The sequence below is a fragment of the Montipora foliosa genome, chromosome 2, assembly GCF_036669935.1.
Source record: "Montipora foliosa isolate CH-2021 chromosome 2, ASM3666993v2, whole genome shotgun sequence".
Classification (NCBI taxonomy): domain Eukaryota; kingdom Metazoa; phylum Cnidaria; class Anthozoa; order Scleractinia; family Acroporidae; genus Montipora; species Montipora foliosa.
In genome coordinates this window covers 37248425-37261030 of record NC_090870.1, presented here as the reverse complement: position 1 = coordinate 37261030, position 12606 = coordinate 37248425, and the positions used below count along the sequence as shown (strand labels likewise).

The 12606-nt window shown below is 39.2% G+C and overlaps 1 protein-coding gene across 1 annotated transcript in view; it reads right to left on the bottom strand.

Annotated features, from left to right (window-relative positions):
- LOC137992995 (unhealthy ribosome biogenesis protein 2 homolog) overlaps positions 1-5785 on the bottom strand; it is a 36536-nt gene extending 30751 nt beyond the window's left edge. The window contains exons 1-5 of the mRNA XM_068838641.1: positions 5678-5785; positions 4507-4675; positions 3973-4084; positions 3045-3179; positions 2740-2874 (exon numbers count right to left, since the gene is read on the bottom strand). Coding sequence (XP_068694742.1) covers positions 2740-2874; positions 3045-3179; positions 3973-4084; positions 4507-4675; positions 5678-5696 — 570 coding nt within the window. The 5' untranslated portion in view covers positions 5697-5785. The remainder of the gene's footprint in view (positions 1-2739; positions 2875-3044; positions 3180-3972; positions 4085-4506; positions 4676-5677) is intronic.
- Between the last annotated feature and the right edge of the window lie 6821 nt (positions 5786-12606).

Here is a 12606-nt window from a genome sequence, read left to right as displayed (position 1 = left end):
ACGTATCTTCTGTACAGATGAGGCATCAAGCCATCGCGTGTGAGTTTCTCTTCGAGGTGGCACATGAAGACGTTCGCCATTTCGGGGCCAAGAGTACAACTGACCATCAAACTATAAAGTTGATTGGTTGTGGCAATTTTTTGCAGGTTAAGCCCATAGGTTTTATTAAACCAATCCTCCGTGAAGGCTTTGTTGACCAAGATGTTGATAGTCTTATCCAACGGCACATTGGTGAAGAGAGCTGTAACGTCATAGGAGACCAGAATATCATCTTCATTAACAGAAAGGTTTCGAATTTCATCAGCAAAATCAATTCATCTTAAGTGTGGGCTAAACCTCTTGATTGTAGGCGAATCACTTTGTGAGCGAATCGTCTTGTGGGCGAAACCTCCGGATACCTAGTGTACTCGTTTATAAAGGTGATACCGAGTAATTGCATCGTGTCTATAAGACAGGCAACAAATGCAAGGAATCGTTGATGTATACTTGTAATATTTCGATATAATTCTATATCATCTTCAGACTGAGGTGGTATAAAGGTAGCAGAAATTTAAATACCGCGAGATGGCAAAAGCACGTGAAAATACAAAACAAAGAACGAAACTGTCCGAAGATGATATAGAATTATATCGAAATATCAAATTTACAAGTATACATCAACGATTCCTTGCATTTGTCGTCTGTCTTATAGACACGATGCAATTACTCGGACTCACTTTTATTCTATACCTATCAAAACTATCAGCAGGTAATTGATTTGTGGAAAGTGGTTTCAAGTTTTCTTCAAGCCACTTGGCGAGCTTGTACGTTCCGGTGGCAGGTAGAATGGGCCTCATACTTAACGTGGCTTTGTGAGTCTTAGGAAGGCCGTAGAGATGTGCAAGCCTGGAACTTTTCGGAGGTAGTGTATTTGCAATTTCCTCAGGCAAAATTTCATGTAGTGTTGTGCGCAACTCTTTCTCTTTCTGAAGGAGAGGGTGGTAGTGTTTAGGTCGTCGCCCACGGGTTTTAGGTCGCCTGTCATCAACGGGAATAAACTTGGAAGTGTTGTCAACTGAAGCAGCACTCAGAGGGCGGATCTACTCAGTTTTGTCCATCACAAGGACTTCCGATCCTTTACCTGGTTTGGTAATAAAGATGACGTCGCGTTTCTTTAAACAATTCAGGGCTTTAACGAGAGACTTGGCTGGATTGGGGCTTGAATGCTGAATATAATTTAAGGCGATTGAGCGTAACGTTGAGCTAGCCAGTTTCTTATCATTTTCTTCCAATAATGGCTCTATTCTCCAATACGTCTTCTCGAAGCTGGCTTGAATGTCAATGGGTGAAACTTTCTGAGGTAAAGAAAACTTCAAACCCCTGCAGATGATAAGCTTCTCGAAGAAAGAAAGCCGGTATTACCGTATGTGTAAATTTAAAAAAAAGAAGGTATGATTTCCTTTGCCTTGATTTGATTTGAGGGCCATGTGTTGGATGACTGTCTATAGTTAATCCCCTTTCATTAATGAAAGTTAAGCACAGCTATATAACAATAATAATGATAATAATAATAATAATAATAATAATAATAATTATTATTATTATTATTATTATTATTATTATTATTATTATTATTATTATTATTATTAGCTACAGAGGACTGTCCTCCTTGGAACTGCTCACATACTTAGGAGGACCCTATCCATCAAGTAATCCAGCAGACTTATGGCTGCCCTAGGCTCATGGATTGAACTCGACACTTTAAGTTAAAACAGGCAAGACTTAAAGGTATTATTATTATTATTATTATTATTATCATTATCATTATCATTATTATTATTATTATTATTATTATTGTTGTTATACAATAAAACAATAATATCAGCACACATCCTCCAAGTCACATGACATTGCACAGCGTCTCCAGATTCTGGCCCCAGTTGTTCAAAAGATGGATAGTGCTATCCAGTGGATAAATCACTATCCACTGGATAACTCAATTGGTTTTGCTAGTGTTTATCCTCTGGATAGTGATTTATCCAGTGGATAGCACTATCCATCGTTTGAACAACTGGCGCCTGGATTTTACAAACACCAGAAATTAAATATTCAACTTAGTCATGCAACGTTGAAGCCAGTACTAGGCAAACCACAATCATGATTTAAAAACAAGAAACCGTTGTGAAGTCAGCTGTTTGATAATGTTAGTAAGACTATCAGACTGAGTCCTTCTCAAAAATGATTCCTAATGAGTATATTAAACATCAGTTAAAATTCGCTTATCAAACCAAATTGTCTCCAAGTTTTAAATCATTAAGACACAAAGTCATTCATACAATAATAATTATTATTGCTTTCTCAACAATAACTGACAACAGACTTTTTTACCACAATTGCTTGCAATCTTGCAATCTCGCAATCTGATTGGCTAATTTGCTGTTGTCAATAAGAGTCTAGACAATGCTGTACACATCATCTTCGTGTCAATTTTGTCACACAATGTAATAGACAACCAGGAATTCCCATTTTGGGAAATAAACCAATCATATTGCGAAAAAGTTATAGGCAACACTTGCTCTTTCATTGTATCATGATTTTGCTCACGCTCTGAAATAAAAACTTTCCTTAGCGTTGAATATTGTGGTAAAAAATAAGACATCTACAAGACATTTCTGATCAAGGGTGCATACATGGACTTGATGCTTAATTCATACATATAGGTCACAGTTGAAGCATTCTCCTACAGTAGATTCTCCATACCTTTCGCTGATTGGCCTGCTGTCTTTGAACAAGGAGGTATCTATGAAGGCAGACTTTGACCAAGACACAAAGGTCTTCAGATTGATCCAAATGAATTGGTTCAAACAAGGACAACAAAGATGACAAAAATGTCACCTACAACAGAATACCAAAAATACAAATCAATTTTTTGACTTGTTTAAGTTGGTAGAGAGATGGAGGAAGAGAAATGATGGAATAAGCTGTAAACTGTAAATGATTCAAAACGGGTGAGCAAATTAAGTAATCCTTGAATCTTGTTATTCTTATGGCATCAGAATACTCACATAGCTTTCAAATTTTGCAAGCAATGAAGACGCCAACTGTGAATTAGACATAATGCTATTGCAGCACCTGATGACTGTATTTATAGTACTTTCATGAGAAGCAGCATCTTTACACAAAAATGCATCTGTAAAGACCTAGAAAATGACAAAAAGATTTTTGCATTACATTTTGTACATTATATTGCGTAATGAATGAAAAGCTTATTGTTTTCATCCCGAAATATCACTGGACGGTGTAACCAAAGAGTGATTTTCATTTAAGCGAGTGTTCTTTAATACATTTTAATTACATTTGCATGATGTGTCTGACTTTAAAATCTCATGCAACATTCTAAGTTGATCAGAAGAAAAAAAGTCAAAGTCAACTGATGTTTTCAAGCATTCATCACTGTGACAGTATCAAGCTGATGTGCATTTGGAATGTCAGTTTTAAATGGCTCGTTTGACTTTCTTAGTCTGCTAGGATTAACAGTCCATGTAATTGATTGCGGTCAGAAATTCAAGTTTGTGCATGTACACATTTGGAAACGTCAGAGGAATCATCATGATTTTTTCTTCTTTTTTGTGGGTGGGGGGGGGGGGGAAGGGGAGGGGGCGGGAATAGGGCAATCATGGTTTGCTGTGACTGATGTCTGGATAATGAGCTACATGTACAGTACTGTAATTCATGCTCTGTGAAATAGTTACTTTGGGATGATCCAAAAAAAAAAATCATTTGATCCAAGATCACTAATCACAGTGCAACAAAGGAACTTATGAATCCAATCTGGGGAAGGATTCTTCAGTTAATTTGATGTACCATGATCTAAGTGATCTTGGATCCAATAAAGGATAATAATACTACATGTATTATCCTTTTTCGGATCATCCCAAAGAAACAAATCCCCTATGGTCTTCAATTCTCTGTGTTTAAAATAGACAGACTGACCTGAAGAAATAGCGGCTTGAGTGTGACAGAGATCCTTTCTTGGGAAATTTGGTCTTTGCTTTGTAGAACATGGAGGAGCAACTCCCACAAGCCACAGCACTCACTGACCTGACTGAAAAATAGGATAAATTTCCATGTATACCAACTACTTTGATCTTCAAAATTCTTGGCTCAAGTAGGCATTTCAAGAAAAAATCAGATTCTGCTCAAAGAGACACCTTCAAGAAGATGAGTAGGCCTCTCAATTTTAGGCCTTGCAGGAAACTTACCAATTTAACTTGTTAACAACAAAATTGTTTTTTGTTTTGAACAATAATTATTGTGATAACTTCAAAAGTTATTCTGATAACTTCAAAAGTTATTCTGATAACTTCAAAAGTTGAACTTCATGGCTCAGCTGTATATGAAAGATGCAGCACAATTAAGAGCATACTTTGATCACCTGCCTGTACGACAAATATAGTGTGAGTCATACCAATTTTTGGGCACAGCATCACGAGTGAATCCACACCCAAGGAATGTATGTGTACTTACAGGTTCTGATGGTCTTTTTTGCTTGCATTGATCAACTCTTGAATGATCCAATCAAGAAGAACTCGTTGCTTATTGGGTATCATACAGTCAATAGAATCCCATGCAGATCTAGCCAGTGACAGCTTTACTTTCCACGGCACAGAGGCATTTTGTAGCTTGGAATATACTCCTTTAAAATAAGTTTGTGTAGAAAGTTTATCTATCTTATTACAGTTAATCTTAAAACCCTCACAGCTCATTGGGAAAATCTCAAATCAACCAATGATCCTATAGCTTCAGCCCACTATCTTGATGTCAAGTAGCACTCAAAGGTAAATTGACAGTTTTGCTTCAATCCTTTTCACTGTGATTCTCATTTCTCAAAGGTCAAGGCATTCAAGTTTTGAGACACTGTAAGAATCAAGGATCAAGAATTGAGGATCAACCAAAAGCTCAAAATCTCATTTTCTTGTTATTGTTGTATACTTTACACTGGCAAATTTATTTTTTTATTTCATAATGACAGTGTTTCCTTCACCAACTTCATCTGACAGTGTTCTGTTTTAAGGACACTTGTAGCTGTTCAGTGTACAATTAAGGGTCAGAGAAAACTTAAGACAGAATGATATTAAAGTCACTGGGGATTGAACTGGAAACTCAGCTCTAAAAGAGGTATGCCAACCGAGGTTTGTCTCGCTGAACCAAATTTTTGTAATTACAGAAAGGGTAAGGTAGCCATATACCACTAATGACAAAAAATCCCAATGAAATCCAACTAAGTATTAGCCCTGGTGTGGAAATGGGCCCACGCCAAGAAAGAATCTTACCCTGGTGGTTTGGTGATTTGATGCGGAGGTCGTGGGTTTCATTCCCACCAAAGATCAGAAATCTTGGCCTCAAAAAGCGAGATCAGACCACTGTCGCATATGAATTCGAACACGCCGAGATTTTTTAAAAAGCTAGGTTTTGGTTCTGAGGTGAGATCTCGGAAAGAGGGCCAGTTCGGTCAACGGAGAACGCATAAAGAGGCCTTTTGAAAACCTACTAGCTGTGACAAGCATTAATTTTTATTTATCCCGAAATATAAAGCTTGTACACGTGGGCGGAGAAAAGTCTACAACATTGAACAATCTAGCATTGCGGAACGTTGTGATCTTAAAATGTGACTACTCGAGAAGAAACACCAAAATACCTTTTTGTCCTGACTTCATGATTGAGAAAACGAGAACGCAGAAAGGACAAATAAAGCGACTTAAGAAACCCACATAATTTATAGGAATATTTCGTCCGCCATATTGGAAAACGTAATTCGAGCAGGAGACTGGAAAAGAGTTTTACGACAAGTATCTTATGTACGCGTTATTGTAATGTATTGAATTCACAGGAAATTAACCCATAGGGTCCAACAATTGGGCCTGCTCCCAATTACAACTGAGTGGCCGTCGAGCATTGGCCATTTTCGAAAATACCATAATAGTCTTTGCTGGTCCCTTCAAATTTTTCTAGTTTCTCTTGGTCTTACAATGATCCCAACAGAAAACAAAAACAATTCTTATGCAAAATTTGGCGGGACAAACAAAGATCATTGTAGTATTTTCGAAAGTGGCCCATTGCACCGGCATCATTGAAGCCACCTGAATTCTTCAGGTGTCTATGTATACCCCTATGTAACAACTCTATGTACCCTTATATGCCCTTTTATTAAATTTTCGACCTCGGATATTGCGTTTCAATTGGTAGTTTTCTTTAACTCAGTGTCGGTTATCAGCTCATTTACTATATACTCAAGAGAATATCGCGTTTCTAATTAGTCAATGACGGATGCATAAATAGGTTATAGAGTGTTCTCACGTGACGTCACGACGGCCATGCTGGTGTAACTAAACAATGGAACGGCGTCCATGTGTGTGTACCCAACTAATCCTCCGGGATAAGTTAACTAAAAATCGTGTGAACTTGCTCGTGCATTTCGTGATTTATGGTTAGTTGTGATCTTTTGAAAGTTTTCAACATGCACTCACCCACGTTTCGTGCAATTTTGAGAACTATCAAAATGCAACTAGTTCCCATAAATCGTGAAATACATTCGCGTCCATACGATTTCCTACACATAGTCTTGTATTACTCTCTACGCAGAGGAAATCGTATTAACGGGAGTTCATTTCGCGATTTACGAGTGATATTTTGAAAGTTCCCAAAATTCCCAGAAACACCTTGTGGAAAAAGGTAACGTATAGCCCCACCAACTGCGGTACCTCTAACTCCTGGGGCTGAGTTACGATAACTTCATTTAACGCCATGATAAATTTTTGTAACTATGTTCTTCTTTATAAGTTGCTTTCTAATGCGCGCTCGTTATCATGATATCTTTACTCTCTACTTATTCACTTACAAGTTTTTTTCTATCGAGCGCATGTATATTATCACCTTTTGCTTTATAGTTGTAGTAAAGTGTTCAAAAAGCACCCACGCACCAACATATGGTATAATATAGGCCACTGTATTATAAGCTTTATGGCCATCTAATTATTCGTATGTAAGTCGTTTACTGATGTGCGTTATTACTGTGACATATAATATATTCCACTTCATTAAGTCACACGTACGTTGTTCGCATGATATTAATCTGTAGTTAATAATTTACATACGAGTTACTTGCTGAGGCGCGTTTGCTATCAGGTTGCATATTTTGCTTCTGCTTTGTAACTTACTGAAAACCCATACTGGTCAATTGTTATAAACATCTACTTGTTAATTTGAATGTTTTATGCTGATGCAGGCACACAACTATATCGCGTGATATTTTTGCACTGTACCATCTAATTATTCACTTGTAACCACCGCGCGCACACCATCATGTATAATGTTGATACTCTCTTCCTACTTATCAGTAATATACAGCACGCACAGAACACCTAATGATAAGTTATTGTTACCATCTTATTCTTATGTAAATTATCTACTGGCGCGTTGTGAACATCTACTTGTTCATTAGTAAGTTGTTCGCTGATATCAAATTATATATTTACATTGTACCCTTAATCACTCACTCGTAAGTTATTTACTAACGCGCGCACATCATCATTCCATGTGAAATTATCATCGTCCCCTTAAACTGAAGTTTTTTGAAGTTGTCTAAAACAGCTCGCACTATCATATCGTAAGATATAAGCCACAATATCGTTAGTTTTTTGTAATTATGTATTTATTCATACGTAAGTCGATTATTAATGCGTGCATGATATCATGTTATTACCATATGCTTATTTACTTTCAAGTTGTTTGCAAACGCGGACAATATCATCTCTTTTGACATTATAAGCATCTAGTTATCCATATGCGTGTTTACCATCCTTGATGTTATTATCTTCCTGTACTTACTTATTAGTAGCATGCAACACAAGCAGACCTTTTAATCATAAGTTTTTGTGACCATCTTTTAATTCGTATGTGGCTTATCTTGATGCGCGCACGCTCTCATATCATATGTTGTTATGCCCCTTCCCTTAAGTAAGTCATAAGTTCTTTTAAGAGCGCACTCCATCGTATCGAACAATATTATTGACCTCTAATTGATCAGTATACATACGAGATGCTTGCTATGGCACGTTTGCCATCATATCGTGTGATATCCCCTTCTGCTTTCTAAATTACTCACAAGCTGTGTACTTTTGCGCAAACACCATGATATTCTAACAAGGTACCATAAACATCTAATTATTTGCTGATATGCGCTTGCACAATTATATCCTATAACATTGTTACACTGAGCCCATGAATTATTTACTTGCAGGTTGTTTATTCACGCGCGCACACCATCATGTCATGTGATATTCTCCCCCTTACTTTAACGTTTTGTGTAAGTTGTTTGACAGATGCGCGCACCACAGTATGGTATGATATAATTGACCTTAAGTTATTAAACAGCGCATTTGCCATCATGTAGTATGATATTGTTTGCCTCTACTCGTTAAATTACCCACATGTTACATTTCAACTTGCACAAGCCGTTCAATACCAACAAGGCATTGGTGATGTCATTTATTTGTTCAATTATAAATTGCTTGCGGACGTGCGCATACTATCACATTGCATGGTCATATATCCCTTGGTAAATTGTTAACGCGCGTACGCTGTCAAGTCAAAACTTGAAGATGAAACGATCTACTTAATAATAGGGTGCTGTAAATGCGCGCGCTATTTAACAAATCGAAAGTGGTTCAGCGTTGTCTGTACTCTTATCGACAACGATATTCGTCATCACAGTGGTCAAAATGTTGTTGAACGAGCGCACAAGGGCTAATTTGCAAACAAAGAAAATAATACTAAAATGTTGGCCACTTTGGAATTAGGTGTACAGCCGATGGATTTTCAGTGATTAAAAGATGATCACCACATTTGTCACAAAGTCTAGTTTTTCTTACCTCATGATCAAGAACCAAGATCACCAACTGTTCATAGAGTTTGTTGCGGTAATTAAACGGCCTTTGCCCTCTCTTCCTTCATAGGCGGTATCTCTCTGCTGGTTAATTTTAATTTAGTTTTCAATTTCCAGGTTACGAAACGTTTAGGAAGAAGCTGAGCATAAAACAATGAAGAGGGTCATCGTTCAAAGTTTGAAGCTTTTGAGCCTCGATGGGAGCAGAACTCGATCTCTCCTCCTTTAAATCCAGAAGGCTTCGATCTCTGTCGCTTTTAAACACATCGTTTTTCTTCTTTTTGCAAAGAAAATACAACTATAAAGTAAATTTAACCTGTTAATTTCTGACTCTTTATCATGCCGTACCCTGTAGCGAATTTTGATTCGTTTTTTAAAAAAACGAAATTACTGCTCGGCATTCATGTGACGTATTCCACGATTTTCTTCCCAATATATGAATATCCCAAACCGCTATCGAAACACCGGAATTAAAAAGCACCTGTGAAGGGAAACAACGATTCCCTAGTACTTATATGTCGGGTGTTTATTGAGTATTAATAAGTCAGGCTGCCAACCCTAGGTTGAGTGGCCTATCAGAGTACGTCAGTATTGGGTTTAGTAGTGATCTGCCCCCACCCTCCCATGAGGGTGGTCTCGAAATTTATCTGAATTAATACAAAAATATTGTTTATTGATCCAATATTGCAGTCATAAACTGAATTACATTGGTAATTTATGAAATATACTTTTAACACGTACGAACAATTGTAATACAAAGTTCATAAGTTTCCAATAGCAGACACCACAAATGATTTCTTAAAACGTTCCGAGTAGTAACGTGGTTGACTAAATAGTCTATTCTTCTTCAGTGAGTATCGTGTATTGACATTAAATGCTGGAAGAAGATTGTACAACTTTTTATGTGGATCTTTAAGGATGTGAATAAAACGTTTCTCGCATTGTACCTGTCTGCGTTAAGCAAGGGATGTCAAATTGGAGGCTTCCATTTTTTTTCTTAAGAAAGGCCGGGGCCGTAAATGATCGAAAGAGGACGCTTTTGGGTGATTTCAGTTTTATTACGACTAACATACGGCGGCAAAGCGTTGTAATACACGGGTGATGAGTATTCCACAACACTGCGAATACACGTAGAATAGAATTTGATCATGTCCAAAGTAGAAACTTCAGCTCTTTTTTTATTTTGGAAATGGCCAAGTAATAAATAATAATTCCTGCTCTTTCTTCCTTCCTTGCCAAGCCGTTCCCAGGACCTCAGATGATTACGATGTCCAATGTGCTAGTGCCTTACCTGGATAAAAGAGGTTGAATGAAATAACGGTGTCTTGTAACCAGTGGACACCAGCTAAGTTATTTATTTATTGTCTTTCCAGAAGCACTGACCTGCGAAACAAGTTTTAATTACTGTACTTTCAAGTTTCTTAAAACAAAGGATTCGCTTATCGAATTTTTCCGGTACGCAAGTATAATTGTCTTCAGCCAAGTTTTATTCCTTTGCTACTTGAATAATAACCTGAAACCATCTCTCAAAAAGCTCCACAAGATCAAGAGTAGAATGAATGAAATATTATTGGCAATAACACAGAATTTATAAATCATTAAAACTAAAATGAAATTACATGATAAGTTATTTTGAGCGGGCGTCGGCGCTGCACGCGCCACACACGCGCACATTCCACAACAAAACTGATACGTACATATACAAAACATTTAAGGGGAGGGTGGGGAAAATGAAGCTCTTGCACAAAAAGAAGAAATCGAGCCAGGCATTCGGTCCCAGAATTTAAGTCTAGAGTAAAGAAGTGGGACATCCGTTACAATAACGCAAGACAAAAAAGAGTAGCAGAAAAGTTCCAGCTTACTCGCGACTTGATGAAAGAAAAACGTAAGATAAGAAGGGAAGAAGAAGATGAATTTACATAAATACATAAATATGCCAGAGAGTAGTTCTGAAGTTTATATGTTCCTCCACACCACCAGGTAAAAATTGTGAAATTTAAGGCTGGCACATATTAAAGGTGTATGTAACCAAACAACTATCGAATGGAAAATGGAGCAGCCTTGCTTACAGTTGTGACTCTCTTTTTTCATACGAACGAGGACGCATGCCGATCTGAATCCTCGCTCTCCACTCGGGTTAGGCAAAGTCCTTTACAGCGATCAGAATGGACAGCCTCCAGGAGAAACTTGCTGCACAACAAACAACCAGCAACCCGGATGCCAAATGGTCTCACCTCCGTGATGTCATCTACGACTCAACCATGGCTGCATTCGGCAAGAAAGAACGCAAGAATGCTGACCGCTTCGAGGCTTGCTGGGAAGAAATGCAGCCAGTCACGGAGGCCAAGAGGAAAGCGATGCTGGCTCACAAGCTGAACCCTTCCCCAAGCACACGCGACCCCCTTCGAGCAGCTAAGAACAAGGCCCAGCAGACCGCCCGCCGCTGTGCCAACGAGTACTGGCAGAACCTATGCGCCAAAATCCAGCTAGCAGCGCGGATTGTGGCCACGCAAAGGGGATGTATGAGAGCATGAAAACTGCCACCGGCCCTACGAGCGTCAAAACAGCTCCGCTCAAATCAAAGACTGGCGAGGTCTTCACTGATCAGAGCATGCAGCTGCAGCGTTGGGTGGAGCATTATCTCGAGCTCTACTCAACCCAGAACATCGTCACAGACACTGCCCTTAATGCCCTGCCTGGGTTGCCAGTCATAGAAGAGCTTGACAACACGCCGACACTGGAAGAGCTCAGCGTAGCCATCGACGGTCTCGCCTGTGGCAAGGCACCGGGGAAGAACGGTGTCCCGCCGGAAGTTTTGAAGCATGGGAAGCAAACCATCCTGCAACTGCTTCACGAGCTCCTCTGCCTGTGCTGGGAGCAAGGTCACATCCCCCAAGACTTAAGAGATGCCAAAATAGTCACCCTAGCTGTACAGGAACAAGGGTGACCGTAGTGATGGCAACAACTATCGCGGCATCTCTCGTCTGAGCGTCGTTGGCAACGTCTTCGCTCGGGTCACCTTGAATCGCCGGCGGAGCCTTGCTTCGCAAGTCTACCCCGAGTCACAGTGTGGCTTCAGAGCCGGGAGGACCACAGTGGACATAATCTTAAATAAAGTGTCGAGAGCAGCAGCAGCCATTGTTCCTCGCCTTCGTGCACCTCACCAAAGCTTTTGACTTGGTGAGCCGAAGCGGGCTCTTTAAGATCCTCCAGAACATTGGCTGCCCTCTAAAGCTCCTGGCGATCATCTCCTCCTTTCGACAGGACATGCAGAGTACGGTCTGCTTCGATGGGGCCACCTCCAATGTCTTTCCAGTCAGCAGTGGAGTAAAGCAGGGCTGTATCCTTGCTCCAACCCTGTTCAAAACATGTGCAAAAATTTCTCGTTTTCAACGAAAAGTCTTCGTCTTGAATTATTTGCGGCCTCTTTTTTAAGGCCCAAGGTTGAATTATTTTCTGGCCAAAAAACACTTTTCTCAAATTCGGAGACGGAAAAACATGACTAGGCCGTATGCTTATTACGCAAAAGTGAGAATTTTGTGAACTTGCACAAGGTGAAAAAGGCGCGAATTTTGCACCCGGTGCCAAATTCTTTCATTTCATTAGTTTAAAAGGAGAATGTAGAGCCCCATTGGTTTAATGAATGACGCCTGCCATCCTTCAAAACCACGTGGGTTGTGGTG